Here is a 19,687-nt window from a genome sequence, read left to right on the forward strand (position 1 = left end):
AGGCAGGAGAAAGATGGGGTTTGATGTTGTTGCCTTACCCCGGTGGGAGGGTGGGCAGTGTCTGCAGAGTTCTCATCAAGGACCCAGTAAATATTTGGGGAGGCGGGGGTTCATGTGGTTTGTCCCTGTCGTAGAAGGGCAGGATGGCCAAGCTGTCAGGGCCCGCCTTGAGTAGAACCGACACTTGAGCGTGGCCACCCCATGCCAGGCTCTGTGCATTTGGAATCGTGGGGGGCTTCCATGTGGGCTTGCTGGGCTCTGATTGGCAGGCTTGTGCTGTGTGGGGGCAGAACCTAGCCTCTACGCCAAGTCCTGAGGAGTTTACTTCTCTCCCCATGCCGGGCCCTTGGGAGGTTCAGGATGGTTCTTTCAAGGTGGATGTGGGACCCTCTGCCCGCTTGCCTCGATGACCTCCTCCCCACCTCAGCCTCCCTGGCTGTCACGTGGGGGCTCTCAGGAGTTGCCAGCCCCAGGGGCCTGCAGGCTGCATGGTCACTTCCTGCTGGGAGCTCCCTGACAGCCCCTCTGTTCTGTCACCCTGTTACTGCCTGATGAACCCCGACGGACGGGAGGTAAGGATATACACATAGGGAGATGGCTGTGATGGTGATGCCATGAAGAAGGTGAAGTAGGCTGGCGTGGCCTGGGGCTCCTCTGCAGGGCTCAGGGAGGGCATCTCTACAGGCAACATGCTTCCAGGATGGGCTCACAGTGGGCCTTCGTCATGCCCACGCCTCTGGTTCTTGGAGGCAGGTTGGGTCGGGGGCAGTGGGTGAGACCCCATTGGCCCGGTGCACCTGCCCTCCCGGGATACACAGATTTACTCACAGGGTGCACAGATAGTAGGCCTTGGCTCTGGGCATCGTGTTTTAAATAATTGAAGCAGACATGGGAGAAAAACCAGCATGATGACTAGGAGTGAGAAATAAACAACCATTGGTAGCATGGAGAGGGCCCAGGCTTGGTGGGGGAACGTGGGGCCCGGGGGCCCTGGCTGGATTTCTTCTCTGCCTCTCTAGGTCTCTGTCTCCTTCCCTGGCTGGCTGTCCTCCTCTGTCTGGGTCTCTGTTCCCTCTCCCTCTGAGTCTTTGTCCCTTCTGGGTCTCTGTTAGTGGTTTGGTGACCGGGCCTGCTGGGACGCTGCAGCGAAGGACCTGCATCTACCCCTGGGCTCCACGCTTGTCCACCCAGAAGCTCTGGTCTTTTGTCTGCGCCCCTGGGAGCCCAGGGGTCAAGCCTCATGAGACAATTGCAGGCAGCTCCTTTGGAGCTTATCAGGAAGGGTAGCCCCAGGAATGGGCCTGTTGCCGCCTGAGGGGTGAGGAGGGCGGGCTGGCCTCTGGCGAGCAGTCCCAGGAGAAAGCTCACTGACGTGAGCATGGAGGCTGCTGGCCAGCCTCAGCATCTGAGGGCCCGTGCAAGGTGCCAAAACATGGTGACTCTATCCTTTGGGCTGGGAGCACAGTACCCGGAGCTGTGAAATATTGTGGGAACCATGGCAACAGTAGCTGGGGGCGTCTGCCTTTGTGGGGCATGTGGGACTCTGGCTTAGATGCACTTTTTACCCACGGAGCTGCATGTCCAGGAGCCAGTGCTGCGGCCTTGGCAGTCAGCAGGCTGCGGTATAGCAAGAAGCTGGAGTCACCTGCGACTACATTTGCGCACAGGGCTGCGCTGGGCCTCAGTTTCCCTGTCTTGAAGGGAGATTCATGAGGTTGCACGTGAAGAACCCGGCCCGGCATGTGCTCAGTCAGTGGGCCTGCCTTGTAAAGAGTCAGAGGTGGACGGGAGAGAGAAGGCAGAGAAGTTTCCGGTATGGCTGGAGGACAGGGAGTAGGGGAGGGTGTTGTGTGAAATAGGGCAGAGAGGTGGACCAGCTGGCCGCCAGAGCTTCTCCAACACTACCCCCCCCCCCCCGCCCCGCCCTGGGTTCTGTCTCCCTCTCTGGGTCTCTATTCCACCCCACCCCCCACAAGTCTCCTTCTCCCCTTCATTCTGGGTCTCTGTCCCCCTCTCTGAGTCTCTGTCCCCCTCTCTCCTGTGAAATGCAGCATCTTCCCTGCTGACGCACCCGGGACCCTCGGGCGGAGTGGCCTGCAGCTCCCTGGTACGTCGTCGGCCGGGGTGTGAGCCAACCAGCTGTGCTGTGCTGCTGCGCTCTATCGAGCCACATGGACAATAAAACCGAAATTGGCTTTGAAAGTGGAAGTGCTCTCCGTTTTGAGGGGAAGTGAGGGAATTTGCATGTCAGAACAGTATGTTAAAGGGGCAATACCGTCAGACTCTGTTCTGGCCCGAGCTTCGGGCTCCATGTGGGGGTGGGAAAGGATTTTACAAAACCCCAAAGAAATGTTTCCATGAAATTCTTTCTTGTTCTTGCCTTTCCTTTCCTTTTTTTTTTTTTTTTGACATTCCAATGAAAAGAACTGTTCCGGGGCTTCAGATCTCTCCTGTAGGGTCGGGAAACCAACTATGGGGACCAGGGCCAGCAGCCAGATGAGGGCAGGAGTTGGGGAGCACCCACCCCACCAGGTGTCACTTCCAGGGCAGCCCCCGCGTCCACTGTGGGGCCCTGTCAGTGGGGCGTGGGGACGGCAGTTGGTGTGGTCCTGCACCTCTTGTGGCCTTCCCCACTTGGCCATCTTGTCTTGGGTTGGGTCCCCCTAAAACAGACTCTCAAACAAGGATTCCAGCCCGTGGTGTATTCTGGGGGTGACCCCACGAAGGACTGCTCTGTGTGGGGAAGGAGACCACACGGGGGGGTGTCAGCAAGGAGCTGGAGACTCGAGGTGGGCAAAGGGCTTGGCTGGCCGTGGACCCCCAGGGGATTGTGGAGATCTCGCCACAGATAGTCCCCCTGGGGTCTTCACCCTGCCCGGTCCCACTTTACATTAGCCCCGGTGTAGGGGAGACTCCAAGGGAGGCAGTGGCTGTGTCCCCATGTCCGGTAGAGGCCTAGGCCTGGCCAGAGGTGCCCAATGACAGTGCTGGGGGATGCAGTGTGGGGTCAGGACAGCCCTGAGCTCAGGCCAGGCCTGAGGGGGGCATGTGTAGCCCCTCAGAGGCCAGATCCAGGCCAAGGGTGCAGCTGGGGCGGCAGTAAGCGGCCTCCAGAGACATCCTGACCCGGCTGCTGACGCATTGGCTCCGATGACTCAGTGCGGGTGACCGTGGCTCGGGTGGCCGTCTGGAGACTCGGACAGGCTCAGGGCCGCCGCCGCCGCCTTCCTGGGGGCCCGTGGCCCCGCCGCGCCGGCCGCCCCCTGTCTGGGCTGGCCTGAGTAATGGGTCCTACCCTTAGTCATCGGTCCCAGGCCTCAGCCCTCCCTCCTCCTCCTGCCCACCTCCGCCCAGCCGAGCCTGTCTGTCCTGGGGACTCCAGCTGGCTTTCTCCCTCCTTCCCCGAACTCCCCAGAGGCTGTGAGGTGTGCGTGGTGGGTGTTGATGGGGGCTTCAGGGACAGCTGTGCCATCTATGAGATGAGAGGGGGAAAACAGCCTTGGAGGGTACAGCGAGCCTTGCCAGGGGCATGAGGAGAAGGGCCTGGAGGAGGACGAGGCGTGTGCAGAAAGGGGCCGTTTCCCCCCCATTCAGCTCAGGTCTCATACCCCGTCAGCAGCTGTGCGGTGGGCTTGGTCGGGGGCTCGGGGCTAACTCCTGTGTAGGAGCATTTCAATGCTTGAGGTGCACGCGGACCCTGTGCTCAGCTGAGGGCAGCCCTTGGTCAGAAGGGCCAGTAATTCTTCATACCCCTTTGGAAGGGGTTTAGCTGGTTTCTCATCTTTGGCCCCCAGAGACGGTATTTGGTGAATATCCTCCTGCGTCCCTCATCTTGCACACGTAAGTATATCTCAGATAAATCCCAGAAGTAGAGCTGCTGGGCCAAGGACGTGAGCCTTTAGAATTTCGCTAGGTCTGTTGAACTGGCTTCCTGGGTGTTGTTTCACTTCACATTCCCACTGGGAACTGATGTGAGTCTTGGCTACCAGCCACAATGCTTCCGCTCACATGAAGGGTGAAGCCGGTCCCTTGCTGTGTGCACGTATTTTATCGTGAGCCCTTCTGACTCTTAGGTCTCTCCAGCCAGCTGTGCTTCCTTTCCTATGAACCATCCTTTGTGCACCTTTCTGTGAGGTTGCTGACTTTGTATTGATTTTTTGGTGCTCTTTTTATATGAATAACCATAGTAGATATGTACGGCCAGGAACCGACCAGTTCCAGGATGAAGTTGCCCCTGGTGTGAAATCTTTCTTCTGCTGGAAGCATGCATTGGCACGACAATTCTTAGGGCTTAGAGGAAGCACACAAAGTCCTTTTGCCCTACCGCACAATCTCCCAGCAACTTCTAAGAAAAAAAATGAAGCGTAACGGCAAAGGCTGGGGTAGGGGCACACATGTACAAAGTCTGTGAGGCAAGGTGTCCACAGAGTGGCACTGCCATCCCCGGGGCTGCCCCTAGCTGCTGAGTGTGAGTCTGTGTCTTGACATAGTCCCTGTTCACACGCGTGGTGGGGTTGGAGACGCGCCTCTTCTCCACTCCCTGGCCCTGGGAGGGAGGCTCTGAGGGGTCACACCAGCTATCCCTGACCCCTGGGCCACTCTGCTCCACAGAGGTAGAGTGCTTGGCCCCAGGCCAGAGGGCCCTGTGGTGTGGGGAAAGGTGGTTCCCTGTGCTGTCTGGGCCCCAGGGGCCCCAGGGGCCCCAGGGAGAGGGTTGGCTTCTCAGGACAGGCCTTTTGTGGAAGCTGGGACTTTGGGGCCAATCCCCAGGATGCGGCCAAGCCTTCTACTCCAAGGGAGAGGCTGGGTGTCACTGTCTTAACTGTGGGTGTGGTGGGGCTAGGGGCACCCTATCCTCTGCACATCTCTGCTGCGGGCTCCTGTCCCCTCCCCAGCTGTGAGGTACTCAGAGCTGCAGTGCGAAGCTGATTCTGGACGGTTCGACCACTTTGGGTCTCCATTCCCCAGACTGTGCACCCAGTGAGGGCAAGCCCTCTCCATCTTGTTCATTCTGTATGGTCCCTGCCACCAGAAAGGGACAAGGGGCTGACAGGCCAGTGAGGTGAGAGGAGGGTCAGGGGAAGGGTGCATGGATCTGAGCACCTCAAGGGTCCTTAGAGGCTCATGTGGCATGTGGCCTTGGAGGATGTCAGTGAGAAGGCACAGTGAGACCCCATCGGGCAGCCCTGGCCAGAGGATGGCCACGCTTTGAAGCCGGTGGATCTGTGAGCCAGTGACATTCTCTTTGTGATCCTCAGAACTTGGGGTCACTGTGGGGTCTCGGGAAACTGGAAGAACAGAGACTTGAAGTCCCAGCGGCGGCCTGGTCAGGCACGACGGGCTAGATGTAGCAATGTGGGAGGGGCACAGGGCATGTGACACGGGCATCCCTTCTACCTGGCAGAGAGAGGTGGCCAGACCAAGCTAGAGACTTGGGGTCTTTCTGGGCCCCTTTCCTTCCCTCCCTCTGTGGCCTTCAGCGGGGCTGCGTGTCAAACCTCGCAGGCAAACCCAGGGTCTGGCCACGGGCACCACCGGCATCCCAGCATTACCAGCCCAGGTGACCATGGTGCTGGGTTCTGAAACATGCGTTCCCTCCTCCCGGGATGGGAAAGCCTTCTGCCAAGTGCAGACCATGTCCCCCAGACATGTCCTGTATCCCCCTCCACTTCCCCATGTCCTCCCTGCCGTGTCCCATGTCCCCTATGCTGTGTCTTATGTCCCTTTCTCCCACACACCGGGTCCCAAAGGTCTGAGGCCTATTGCCAGCACCCCAGGGCCCTGCAACCCCTTGGTTGGTTTGCCTCCCTTTCCTGAGGCTCTCTTGGAAGGGCCACTGAGGCTGGTAGCCTGTGCCAGGGCAGAGGCCTCCAGTTGGCAGCAGTTGCATTGATTGAGTGCTGACGGTATGCCCCGTGCTGGGCATCTGCTCTTTTATCCGTGGTATTGTTTGGGGAGCTGCTGGACAGTGGGGGCTGAGGAGCCTTCTTTCTCCTGCTTTCTTGGAAAGACCAGTGCCCACATTCCTGGCCCTCATTTGTGGGCAGGCGTTAGTCCCAGGAATGGGAAAGCAAGTTCCAGAGAGCTGGGGGCCTTGGGGAGAGAGCAGAATACTTGGCCTTGCCTTGGGGTGGGTGGGGTGAAGCATGGGTTGGGAGAGCCCTGGCGGGGGTTCTTGACCCTACAGGGGCCTGACCCTAGAGGTGATGGCATTATTCCCTCCTGTTAATGTTTGGGAGGTGAAATGATGTAGTAGGGCCGCCTAAACCATTCATTCTTTAAGGCATTCAACAAGTTTTCTAAGATGAGACGGCAGAGGGGACAGTGATGCTGGAAGGGAGGGGATGTGGGGGTGAATGAAGCAATGATCCTCGTATACGGTGGGGGTGCTGGTGGTTACGGCAGGGTTTATGCAGGACCTGAGAAGGCCCGCGTGTCCTTTTGTTTATTTTTATTTACTTATTTAAATTTTATGAGAAATTCACATAACCTAAAATCTGCCATTTTAATTTTTTTTTTTTTTAATTATCTTGGGGGCAGGGAGGGGGAGGGAGAGGCAGAGAGAGAGGGAGACAGAGAATCCCAAGCAGTCTCTACAATGTCAGTGCAGAGCCCAGTGCAGGGCTTGAACCCATGAACCATGAGATCATGACCCAAGCCGAAACCAAGAGTCGGATGCTTGACAGACTGAGCCGCCCAGGTGATCCAAATCCACCATTTTATTTTATTTATTTATTAAAAAAATTTTTTTTAACCGTTTATTTATTTTTGAGAGAGAGAGAGAGAGAGAGAGAGAGAGAGAGAGAGAGACAGAGAAAGAGCACAAGCAGGGGAGGGGCAGAGAGAGGAGACACAGAATCCGAAGCAGGCTCCAGGCTCCGAGCTGTCAGTACAGAGCCTGACATGGGACTCGAACCCACAAACTGCGAGATCATGACCTGAGCCAAAGTCGGACCACCCAGTCGGACCAACCAACTGACCCAGTCGGACCAACCAACTGAACACCCAGGCGCCCCCCAAATCCACCATTTTAAAATGCACAATTCAGTGGCATTTAGTGCATTCACAGTGTTGTGCAAACATCACCTCTAACTTGTTCCAGAATAATTCCATCACCTCAAAATGAGACCTGTGCCTATCAGCAGTCATCCCCCATACGCCTGACGCCCAGCCCCTGGCAACAACTAATCTGCTTTCTGTGTCTATGGATTTGCTTGTTCTGGACTTTTTATACAAAAGGAACCATACAATTTATGACTTTGTGTGACTGGCTTCTTTCACTCAGTGTCCTGTTTTTGAGGTTCGTCCACGTTGTAGCGTGATTCAGCTTCATTCCTTTTTGTGACTGAGTAATATTCCATTGTGTGGATGGCCACATTTTGTTTCTCCATTTGCCCTTTGGTGGACCTTTGGGTTGTTTCCACCTCTTTCTTTTTTAAAGCTTTATTGTTTGTTCTAAGATGACCTTTGCCTCCTGAGTCCTTATTTTGAGGTGCAGGAACCTCTGTTTCACTTGTCCCCATCCCCCCATCGAACCGCCCCCACAGGTAAACCCATGCTTGTAGGGCAGATATTCTCGGTTTTGTGACTTACCCACAATTTGCTGTGCCCCTCCACCTCCCCTGCTTCATTGACCCTGACAGACAGGGAGATCCCACCTACTCTGTCATGTCCTGGGCCTGGGCTCAAATCTTGCTGTGTTGTCTTACAGCTCTGGGACTATGGACAAGCCACTCATTGTGTCCCTGTCCCTGGAAAGTAGGACCAACGGGCCTTTCGCCTAGACTGGGCAGTCACCATAGCCTAGAAGCAAATTCTTCAGAAAATGACTTTGTGGTCATGTGGTTGCCCTCCCCTGGGGTGCTGGGCACAAGGAGCTCACTGGGCAGGTGTCAGAGTAGCTGGGCCTCCAAGAAGGTTGGCCTTTCCTGGCCTGCGACACCCCAACCCTGGGGACCGGAGCTGCCCTGGAAGCTGTCAGTCATAGAGCTCCTCCTCCATGCCTGTGCTGGGGCCCTGTGCCGGCACCTTAATCCCACCCCCAGCCCCTGCAGGGGAGAGAAGAGAGGTTTGCCCTCGGTGGGGGGGAGGGCAGCTTGCTAGGGTATGGGGGACAGTGCTGTGACACGAAGAGTCCTGCACTGCAGAACACGCACTCAGGAGACACATTGAGAATGAAAAATAATGAAATAAAGTTTAAGAGGAGGGGTGGAAGGAACTCAGATGTCCACAGATGGGTGAAGGGATCAAGAAATTGCGGTCTGGCCACACGATAGAATATTACTCAGCCATGAAAAGGAGCAAAGCATCGATTCACGCTACGTGGATGACCCTCGAAAACATGCTGAGTGAAGGAAGCCAGACACAAAAGAGCACACGGTATATGATTCCATTTACATGAAGTGTCCAGCGGGGCCACATCCAGAGGCAGAAAGCAGATTGGCCGTTGCCAGGGGCTGGGGGAGGGGGAGGCGGAGGGGGAGTGACTGCTGATGGGGACGGGGTCTCATTTCGGGGGGATGAAAATGTTCGGTGACGGTAGTAAATGTCAGTGAATTGTTCACTTTGAAATGGTGCATTTTATGCTATGTGAATCTTATCTCAATGAAAAAACAAAAGGGACATCGGAGCCTCCTCAGTTCGAGCAGAAAGCCTGCCCCTTTCACAGGTGGCAAACGGAGGCTGGAGAAGCGGTGTCCTTTGCCAAGGCCAGTTGGTGGCCAGGTGGCAGATGCGGCCGGCACCCAGGTTTTGTTTCTGCCTCTCCAGGGCTGGTCCTGGCGAGTTGGCGCCTCAGGCATCTTTAGAGCCCAGGCGAGCCAGCCCAGTGTCCCCGGGCAGAGATCAGACAGACCTGTGGCCGCTGAGCTGAGCCCCCGCCTCTGCTCTCCTGCAGCATGGCTGACAAAAATGGAGCTCTCAAGTGCACCTTCTCGGCGCCCGGCCATAGCACCAGCCTGCTGCAGGGCCTCGCTGCCCTCCGTGCCCAGGGCCAGCTCCTGGACGTCGTGCTCACCATCAACAGAGAGACCTTCCACGCGCACAAGGTGGTCCTGGCCGCCTGCAGCGACTACTTCAGGTGAGCCCAGGTCTCGGGGGACAGGCTGGAGAGCGCCCACCCTACTGAGAGGGAGTGTGATCTCAGTGCCAGCCAGCCAGCACGTCGCTGAGGGAAAATGGCCGGCGTTGGCCACGCATTCGGTAAACCTGTAGCTTTGTTTGGGTTTGTAACTTTCTCAAACTTTTGGGGGCCATGGTGCAGGCAAGCAGAACAGGCCTGGGGGATGGAGGTGGCCCGTGGGCACTGGATTAACCGTTTCTGCCCTGGGGGAGCGGCAGGGCTTGGCCAAGTTTTCACTCTGTCTGTGTTTGACACTGGCGTGTCCCAGGCACTATGCTTGCCCTTGGCGTTCCAGCAGGGATAAGACAGACATAAGTCTCTGTCCTCGTGGTTCCTCTACTCAGGCTGAGGGATAGGAGGGATGCCTAGATGGGGGTCCCCACCTGTACCTGTGACTGTGTTGCAGTCCCCTCATGCCGGGTGAGGCCTTGCTGGGTGTACTGGTCAGTCTGCTGCGAGGGTCTTCTAAAGTCTCCTTCCCTACGCTGGGCTGGGCAGGGGGGTGAGGGCCCCTTGGAGAAGGGCGAGGGCCATTCTCACCAGCTGGGGGCTGTCACGGGCCGAGGACAGTCTCCTCATTTCCTCAGTGACCAGCTGGCCGGTTTCTCCTGCCAGGCTGTGACCCTGCCAGAGAGAGCTGGGGCGTTGTCCTGGGGTGGTTCTCTGGCCCCACTTTGCCAGTGGTGGCTGAAGTGCCCCTGCAGACTGTGTCTCGGAGCTCCAGCCTCGGCGTGTTCCGAGGCCCGTACGGTCCTCGAGGCCAGGGTGGCGAGGCTGGGATGGCTTGCCCGGTGCGCCCCCCAGCTGCCCGCCCCCCCCCCCCCAGGCCCAACAAGGCCATTCTGGGGAGACGGAGCAGCCAAGCCATCTGGGGCGCCGTTTCTATTTTTATTCTGGATTTGGGGACGGGTGGGCCGGCCCAGCCAGAAATGCCCTTTAAAGGCTCCTCTGCGCTGGCACTGCAGCCGGCAAGGCCTTAAAAGGCAAAGCTCCCTCCCGTCGCCGTGGCTGCCTCTGTCTTCAATGGGCTGATGGGACTCATGGGGACAAGAAGAGGCAGGGTCCGGGGGGCTGCCCGAGCTCTGCTCCTAGAAGGCTCCATGGCGCTGCTGCTCACAGGGGCGGGCAGTTGTTAGCTGGTGGCTCAACTGTCTTTACTCTGGGACCTGACCCCAGACCACGCTGGTTGTGTGACTTCAGGACAGGTATCCGTTGGGTGAATGGATGAGGGGAGTTCCTTCTCCTTGGTCAGCCGTCACAGCGCACATCTGCCCCGTGAGAGGAACCTCCGATGAACTCCCAGCAGGTGCTGGGGTTCTTTCCCCTCCTCTGGCCGGGGGACCCCAAAAGCCACGGGGTGCTCTGACCCAGGTCCTGTTTCTCTCACTGGTGCTCACACTAGCACTGCTTTCCAGAGCAGGCAGAAAGGCTGACAGCTGGTGTCACTGGGAGTCTCACGGTGGGCTAGGGCTCCTGTGGGCCATCCTCGGGGCGGGGCTTTCCTGACTGTCTGGCCTCTCTCTGGAAATGGCAGTGACCTCGGGTGGGGCCTCCTAGCGGGTACTCTGACCGGGGAACCCTAACCCTCTCCCCGTCCCTGTGTGACAGGGCTGAGATTCAGGCTGGGGAAGGTGGGGCCACGGGCCCACATGTGCCTGCTGGTGAGGGGCTGGGCTCTGAGAACCATGGTGCGCGGTGTTCTTGGGGTCCCCACCTTGTCTCCTGAGCCTGCTGTGTGTGTGGTCTTCCAGGGCCGGGTGCCAAGGTAGGGCCGCACCTGTCTCCGGCGTCAAAACCAAGGTTTTGCCTTCTTTTGCCCACCCGTACCTGCCCCGCCACGAGCGGGCCCTAGCACTCCACACCCCTGGGTGGGCTGAGCCCGGCCCCAAAATAGAGGGGCAGAGTGGGGAGTTGCTGTTTGTGGGAAGACATGTGGCTCGGGTGGGTTAAAAATCTTTCTTTTCTTTTTTTTTTTGCGTGTCTTTAACGAGCATCTGGCCTCTTTCCCCTGGCCGGCCGTGCCCTGCGCATGGTGTCCAGGGGCCGGGCTATTCCTGGGTGGCCACGATGCCCCTTGGCAGCCCCGAGCCTACATGCTGTGTTTCCGAACTTCAGGGCCATGTTCACGGGTGGCATGAGGGAGGCGAGCCAGGATGTCATCGAGCTGAAAGGCGTGTCGGCCCGCGGCCTGCGGCACATCATCGACTTTGCCTATAGCGCCGAGGTGACGCTAGACCTGGACTGCGTGCAGGACGTGCTGGGTGCGGCCGTGTTCCTGCAGATGCTTCCCGTGGTGGAGCTGTGCGAGGAGTTCCTCAAGGCCGCCATGAGCGTGGAGACCTGCCTGAACATCGGCCACATGGCCACCACCTTCAGCCTGGCCTCGCTCAAGGAGTCGGTGGATGCCTTCACCTTCCAGCACTTCCTGCAGATTGCTGAGGAGGAGGACTTCCTGCACCTGCCGCTGGAGCGCCTCGTCTTCTTCCTGCAGAGCAATCGGCTGCAGAGCTGTGCCGAGATTGACCTGTTCCGCGCCGCGGTTCGCTGGCTGCAGCACGACCCGGCCCGGCGGCCGCGCGCCAGCCACGTGCTCTGCCACATCCGCTTCCCGCTCATGCGGTCGTCGGACCTGGTGGACAGCGTGCAGCCGCTGGACATCATGGTGGAGGATGTGCTGTGCCGGCAGTACCTGCTGGAGGCCTTCAACTACCAGGTGCTCCCCTTCCGGCAGCACGAGATGCAGTCCCCGCGCACGGCCGTGCGCTCGGATGTGCCCTCCCTGGTCGCCTTCGGCGGCACGCCCTACACGGACAGTGACCGCTCCGTCAGCAGCAAGGTGTACCAGCTGCCCGAGCCCGGTGCCCGCCACTTCCGTGAGCTCACGGAGATGGAGGTGGGCTGCAGCCACACGTGCGTGGCCGTGCTGGACAACTTCGTGTACGTGGCGGGCGGCCAGCACCTGCAGTACCGCAGCGGCGAGGGCGCGGTGGACGCCTGCTACCGCTACGACCCCCACCTGAACCGCTGGCTGCGGCTGCAGGCCATGCAGGAGAGCCGCATCCAGTTCCAGCTGAACGTGCTGTGCGGCATGGTGTATGCCACGGGTGGCCGCAACCGGGCCGGCAGCCTGGCCTCCGTCGAGAGGTACTGCCCGCGGCGCAACGAGTGGGGCTACGCCTGCTCTCTGAAGCGCCGCACCTGGGGCCACGCCGGCGCCTCGGCGGGGGGCCGCCTCTACATTTCGGGGGGCTACGGCATCTCTGTGGAGGACAAGAAGGCGCTGCACTGCTACGACCCCGCCGCTGACCAGTGGGAGTTCAAGGCGCCCATGAGTGAGCCCCGCGTGCTTCACGCCATGGTGGGTGCCGGCGGCCGCATCTACGCCCTCGGGGGCCGCATGGACCACGTGGACCGCTGCTTTGACGTGCTGGCTGTGGAGTACTACGTGCCTGAGACGGACCAGTGGACCAGCGTGAGCCCCATGCGGGCTGGCCAGTCAGAGGCCGGCTGCTGCCTGCTGGACAGGAAGATCTACATTGTGGGGGGCTATAACTGGCGTCTCAACAACGTGACGGGCATCGTGCAGGTGTACAACACAGAGACGGACGAGTGGGAACGCGACCTGCACTTCCCAGAGTCGTTCGCGGGCATCGCCTGTGCCCCCGTCCTGCTGCCCCGGTCCGGGACCAGGAGGTAGCTCCCGGGACCCGTGGGACCCGGCCCAGCCTCATGCTGTCTCTGCCAGGGGTTTTGGTGAGCGCACACCGGGGGTGAGGACCGCAGAACCACCCCCCCTGGCCCGTGGCCTGACATCTTGGGGCCTGCTGCGTCGATAAGGCCCCTCCCTGGGGTCCCTCCTTCCTTCCCGAAGCAGATCCTGGCTTCGTGCCCACCGAGGGAGCCTGCCGGCCCTGAGGCCGGCATGTCACGGCAGCGGGGGTTTCCTCACCCGCCCCACATCCTCGCTCATGGAGGGAATCGGGGTCTCCTTTGGGGTGTTGTTGTGTGGCTTACGTCCCACTTCTCTCTCCTCCCCCAGCTCGGCAGTCTCAGACGCTCAGATGCAAGCTCATTAGCGTCGAGCCCCAAACCCATGGTTTGCACCCTGCCCCCTCCCAAGTTTCTTGCACTGTGCGTTTTTAAAAAATAAACACACCCCAAACTCTGTAACACACAGACCTCCAGGAGCTGGTAAGGTGGCAGGGGTGCGCCCTGCTCAGGGTTGACTTCAAGGGTGGGCATGTTCCTGCCCCCAATAAGCCTGAGCCGCCGGGGTGGGGAGGATGGCCTTGGACGAGGGTCTCGCACTTATCTTCATTCCTGTCCCAACTCCCTCAACGTGTTCGGCCGTCCACTTTCAGAAGGAGAAAACACAGCCGCCTCTCAGAGAGGGTCCTTATGGTTTCCCAGCCTTCTATTTGGTGCTGGGCGTCTCAGGGGTCCTCAGTGAGGAGTGGGCCGACACGCCAGGGGGACACCTTTAGAATCTCTCAGTGTGTCTGCATTCCACAAGTCTGATGACTTTTATTTCTCTCCCTTTTTCCAGCCCCCCACCCCCCCACCCCCACCCCACCCATCCCATGTTCCGGTTGTCAGGCCACAGGGCCCGTGCCCTCGGCAAGGGAGATCAGGCGGGTGGTGCAGGCTCTTCCCTTCAAGGGCTTTGCGGCATCCCTGGCCACATTTGATTTGGTGTCAAACCTCTAAAGCTGGTTTGGTTTGGTTTTGCTGTTTTAGTGTTTTGTTTTTTTTTTTTTCCTCCTTTGGTTCTGTTTTGCTTCTTTTAAGACACCGGCATTGCTATCTTATAAATGGGATTTGTACCCTCGGGGCAACTTAAAGTGTCTCTTCTGCTGCTAACGGACGATTGATGTTGTGTCTCTGTGACCCACTCACCGTGTAAAGAATTAACCTCATATCTTAGCAGATGTCGTCTCCTAATATTTTCCTTCATTTAATAAAAATGTTATGGTGAAGAGATGGAGAGGGCCCAGCGCTGAGCTTGTGGGGCCTGATGGGTCACAGATTCCTCACGTCCTTTGTGTGGTTAGGGGCTCCTCTCCCCTCCTCACCCTTTTCCAGCATCGCAGAGGGGCTGGAAGAGGGGCTGGCCTTTGGCTCAGGGGCGTGGGGCAGTGGGAAGTGTGGCCAGAACTTCCACCTAGGGACTGGAGGAGAAGACAGATCCGCCCTGGGCTGGGTGGCCTTCGGTGAGACTCTCTCCAGGTTGTTCCATGTGCCTGCTGGCTTCGTCCCCGGCCACCAGACAGCCCCCAGCTCCTGGCAGGTTGTCTCCATCTGCTCAGTCCTGGGGTGTGAGATTGGGGAGCCAGGGAGCCCCTCTCCCTGGAGGCCATGATGGGGGAGACGCAGGGCAGTCCTAAAGGAAGCATGAAATCATCACCATTCCATATGGGCCTGAGAGCCCCGTGAATTGCCCCCAACCCCGGCTCTCATGCCTGGCCTCGCCACGGACCAGGCTGTATGTTGGCGGAGAATGCCTGCTGTCCACGGACAGCTTTCTGAGATGGGAGGCTTCCAGGATCACCCTCAAAATGCACCCACAGGCCTGGTGCTCCTGTGCAGCAGCCTTCGGGGCCCCAGAGCGAAGCCGGATGTGTGGGTGGGGGGCAGTGTTGAAATAAAAACTTGGTTGGGAACCAGGAAGGAGACCATGCTGCCAGGGGCATTGAAATAAAAGCGGCAGCCCTTGGGGACTTACCAGAACATTCCAGTCCCTTTTCACCCCCCTCCCCAACCTGAGCTCCCCCAAAGAGAACCCTTCCCTGCTAGAGGCATGGCCCCTTCGGGGGGGCAGTGAGAATCTTTTGCCAGCTGCAAGTCCCCCCAGATCAGCTCACACCTCAGAACATCTTGTCCCCAATGAGCTGGCAGGGGTGCCGGCGCAGGGGGTGGGGTTGGGGGGGGGGGGCGCGCCGTATCTAACCGGGTCGATTGTGCATAACCGTCTGGGCTGGTTCATGGAATGTTCTCAGGGGCCCCCTGCCCCTCCCTCTTCACCACCTCCCCCCCCCCGGAAGAAAGGAAAATTATTTTTCGTATTGTAAACTTTAAACACGAAAAAGCTGTTTTTAATTTAGCAGAAACTGGCTTGCATCTTCACTTGGTGAACGTTTGTGTCCTTCAGAGAAAGGCGGAACATGCATTTGCACACACATGCTTGCACAAATGCACGCACATGCATATAAGCTCACATGCACACCTGCACTCGTGCACTGTGACATGCACGTTGACATGGTCACACTGGTATTCACACGTAGCCTTGCTCGTATGCTGAGTGACATGCACACGCACTTGCTCACACAAATACACTCACACTCGTCCTTGGACCTGCCCGGGCCTCTCTGCATGGTATCCTAAAGGGTTCTGGGTCCTGTCAGCTCATCTCCTCCCTTCACCTTTCATCCAGGATGGCTTGGGCCATGAACGGCCAGCCACTGCATGTAGGGACGGAGCCTGGGGAAAGCCCGTCTGCTTCCAGATGTCCCATTTCCCCACCAAGGCCCTGGATGCGGCCGGCAGGAGCCTCCCTCCACACCTGGGCTCGGGCTGTGGGAAAACGCTGTCTCCCGGGATGGTGGGATTCAGGCCCGCTAGAGGCAGGCCAAGTGTGACTTCTGGGGCCTCGCAGCAAGCGAGGCCAAGGGGGCCTCCAGGGAGCTCTGTGAGGTGGGAATCTGCCCCGGACCTGGCCAGCTTGGAAACCCGCCCCTGGCTTTGTCTCCGAGAACGTAGCTCCATCTCCCGTGTTCTCACAGGCCCCGGAGAGTTTGCTTCTCATGGTGGAGCCTCAGTGCACGGGTTTTATTAGGGGCACCTGGCCTTGGAAGCGTAGCCCGAATGTTCACTGCACAAATGAGAGGTCCCGGGATGGGGAGGTGGGAGCAGAGCCTCATCCACTCCAGTGTCCACGGGCACCAGCTGCCTGCGGGTCCCGAGGGCAAGAGGGCCATGAAGCCGTGCTCCTGCCTACAAGGCCCCAGCTTATGTCTTGTCGCTGACCCTGCTTATTGCCATTCCGGCAGCCATGTCTCCCGCCTCACCAACAGAGCCCTGATTTGGTGCCAGCAACAGCGTGCCCAGCCTCGGGGGTTAATTTAGGATTTGGCTGAGCCACTCTTGGCAATGCCTTTTGCCGGGGTTGTTTTTGATCTGGGCACATTTCCCAGATCTGGCCAGCCGGCTTTCAGGGGAGGTCGGGGTGGGGGTTTCTGGACAAGGGAGAGGCCTTATTGCCCCCTTTCCTCCCTTACTGCTTCCTGTGAGGACATGATGCCAGGAGCTTCTGCAGCCATCTTGTGGCCACGAGGAGCACGTTAAGCGAGGTGCAGAGATGCCACCTCCCAAAGCCCTGGAATCGCAGGGCCACCTGTCCCACCCTGGAACTTCTGACCTCCGGACTCCTTTTTATGAGAAATCACGATGTTTGTGTCGCTTGAGATATTAGTGCTCAGGTAGTTCTGATACTTGTAACCCAAACAGTTTCAAAATTATATTATAAATGTAACATGCTGGGAGTTCCCCATCTTACGTAAGTCAGGGTTTCTATTTGCCAGCAACAGAAACTGCCTCTGGCTAATTTAAATAGCAAAAGCGTGTATTGGAAGACCATTCAGTTGTTCACGGAAGTGGCAGGAGGGCCGCAAAACCAGGCTCAGAAAACCCAGAGATCAAGGGGGGTGGCAGCCAGAGTGATCACCTGAAATCATGCCAGGGAAGTGGCTGGTGAGGACACTTCTGCCTTCAGCACAGAATCCAGATGCCTCAGCTGGTACTGCCATCTGCCCTTGGCACTCAGCCGTAGCTGCCCCTGAAAACCAGATGCTCAATGGTATTTCTTTGTACCACTTGTTCCAGAATGCAGACGTCCTGTTGGCCTAGCCCACGTCCTGTGTCAGTATGCCCTAGCTGCCTGGGAAAAGAATACATCGGCGTATTAGCTGCTACTGCTGGGTAACAAACAACCCCAAGCCTCAATGGCATGCAGAAATGAATGTTTATTTTTCGTGTTGTCTATGACTCGGCTGAAGGGCGCTTGTTCTAGGCTGCCGCTGGCTGGGCATGCTCTGCTTCTGGGTACGAGGCTGTGGAATATCCAGGAGGCACAGATCCCCCTGTCTCACATCCCCGGACCAGCAGCTAGCCAACATGTGTTCTCCAATGGTACCAGAGGACAAGTGGAACCGTGGGAGCCTTCTAAGGTCCAGATTTGGAAATCGTTGTCTGGCCCAAGCAACTGACATGGCCAAGTCCAAAATCAGCACTGGGGAAACAGCCTCCGGCTTAAGAAGGACGACCTATGAAATAGTGTTGCAAAGGGCAGGACACAGAGACCGAGGGGGAACTGAGGCCCGTAGTTTGATCAGACATAGTGTTGGCTCGGAGGCTTCTGGTGTCGGTGGGGGAGGGTCTACCTTGGCATATGGGGACTCCCCAGACTTGGATGGGGACTCAGATGCTGGGCCACCAAAAAGAAAAGCCTGCTCTACGACTCCAGCAGCCAATCCACCCCCTGGTGGCCAGCCCTCCTCTTTTGTCAGGTAGGTTGGGGCTGTAAGTGTTCTGTTCTTTTGGACTGCAACGAGGGGGTCTGTGTGGGAGTTCGGTGGGCGCTTGTCCAAGTCGCAGGGCACTAAGGTGTCACTGGAAGGCCTACACCAGGCATCCCCTCAGCATGGGTGGTTACCAGGGAGGGACTGGAGTTCCTGCCCCTCAGCTCCAGCTTCTTCCTTCGGTCTTTGGCAACCCCACCTTGTCCCCCTCCTTTCACCTAACTCAGCCCGGGATGAGGGGATAAAGGGTCTGGCTCTTCATCTAACCTCTTCCTATTCAAGGGTAAAGGGTGAGTTCCTGGTAAAGGGCATTTCTGGCTGCCTTCGGGTTCTCCCCTCTTGCTTTATAATCAAACCTGGCTCTTGCTTTGCCTTTCAAAACTTTGATGGGGGCCTGGTTTGGAAGTCAAAGACAGGCCCTGGATGGTTTTTCTCTTTGCCTTCCCGCTCCGATGGCCCGAATTCACCTCTACCCGATGTGGGTACCCCGGATTGACTAAGATTCCATATAAGGCAGTGCAGAAAAGCAAGGCATGAAAACTAACATCTCGAGGTAGGGTTTTCTTTCCTAACAGTTATTGAATGCTTGCGAGGAAGCAGGCGCTGAGCTAAGTGCTTTACACGCATTATCTATTTAATCTTCCCAAGAGCCTGCGGGAAAGAGTACCACCATCCACATTTAACACAGGACAGCCTGGCTCAGAGAGGTGAAGTTACCTTCCTCTTTTCACAGAGCTGGAGAATTCCTAAGGGTTGGACCACACAGGAATGTTCAGGAGTTTAGTTTTTTTTTTTTTTTTAAGTTTATTTACTTATTTTGAGAGAGAGAGCGAGAGCGAGAGAGAGTGCCAAGAGGGGGAGAGGCATAGAGAGGGAGAGAGAAAGAATCCCAAGCAGGCTCCACGTTGTCAGTACTGAGCCCTACGTGGGGCCCGAACTCATGAACCGTGAGATCATGCCCTGAGCCGAAATCAATAGCCGGACACTTAACCAACTGAACCACCCAGGCACCCCTTGGGTTTTGTCTTTTTTTTTTAAAGTTTTATTCATTTAAGTAATCTCCACACCCAACGTGGGGCTCGCAACCCTGAGACCAAAGGTCCTGTGGTCCTCCAACTGAGCCAGCCAGGTGCCCCTAGAGTTTAGGTTTTAATTTAGCTTGTATTTAGAAGCTTTATGTTGAGGGGTGCTACGGTCTGGATGCAGAGGAAGGGCATTCTAGGTAGGGAGGCAGCCTTAGCAAAGCCCTGAGGCAGAATGCAGCAAGGCTGGAGCAGCGGACCTGAGAAAAGGAAGAGTGGGAGAGGACGTTGGAGAAGCCGACTGGGAACAAAGAGAGCTAGATAGAGCTATGAAGCCGAGAGAGAAAACTATATCCTGCAGCCAGCAGGAAGTGGCTTAAAAGGACTCACTTCTTAGCTCACACTTGGATGTGCTCTGTAAATAAAGTGAAACTATCCAACAATTGGACACTCCCAGCCCCTTTAGGTCAGGACTGGCTGGAGAAGGACCCAGGGCTGGGTGACCCTAGAGCAAGGAATACAGCTCTCCTTTGGGGTGAGGATGGGCTTTCGGGGGGGGGGGTGGGGAGGCATTTGAGGTGGGTTTTGAGGGATGAATAGGAGTTTCCCAGGCAGAAAATGATTCATTTAACAAACACTTCCTAATCCGCCCTCTGTGCTTAGTTTTATGTTAGCTCTGGGGACCCAGGAAAACAGAATCAACAGGCAAGTATAAAATGAGGCTTAGGGCTCCTGGATGGCTCAGTCAGTTAAGCGTCTGACTCTTGATTTTGGCTCAGGTCATGATATCACAGTTTGTGAGTTCGAGCCCCTCATCAGGCTCCATGCTGATGGTGCAAAGCCTGCTTGGGACTCTCTCTCTCTCTCTCTCTCTCTCTCTCTCTCTCTCTTTCTCTCTCTCGGCCCCTCCCGCACACACTCTCTCTCAAAATAAATAAATAAACTTAAAAAAAATAAAATGAGGCTAGAAG

General features: G+C 57.4%; 1 protein-coding gene across 2 annotated transcripts in view; it reads left to right on the forward strand.

The window, feature by feature from the left end:
• KLHL26 (kelch like family member 26) overlaps window positions 1-19,276 on the forward strand; it is a 33,508-nt gene extending 14,232 nt beyond the window's left edge. For both annotated transcript variants that reach the window (XM_060630692.3, XM_060630691.3), the window contains 2 exons: window positions 8,897-9,079; window positions 11,237-19,276. In XM_060630692.3, coding sequence (XP_060486675.1) covers window positions 8,898-9,079; window positions 11,237-12,818 — 1,764 coding nt within the window. In that variant the 5' untranslated portion in view covers window position 8,897 and the 3' untranslated portion in view covers window positions 12,819-19,276. The remainder of the gene's footprint in view (window positions 1-8,896; window positions 9,080-11,236) is intronic.
• Window positions 19,277-19,687: the final 411 nt, after the last annotated feature.

The sequence above is a fragment of the Panthera onca genome, chromosome A2 (assembly GCF_046562875.1).
Source record: "Panthera onca isolate mPanOnc1 chromosome A2, mPanOnc1 haplotype 2, whole genome shotgun sequence".
NCBI classification, from domain to species: domain Eukaryota; kingdom Metazoa; phylum Chordata; class Mammalia; order Carnivora; family Felidae; genus Panthera; species Panthera onca.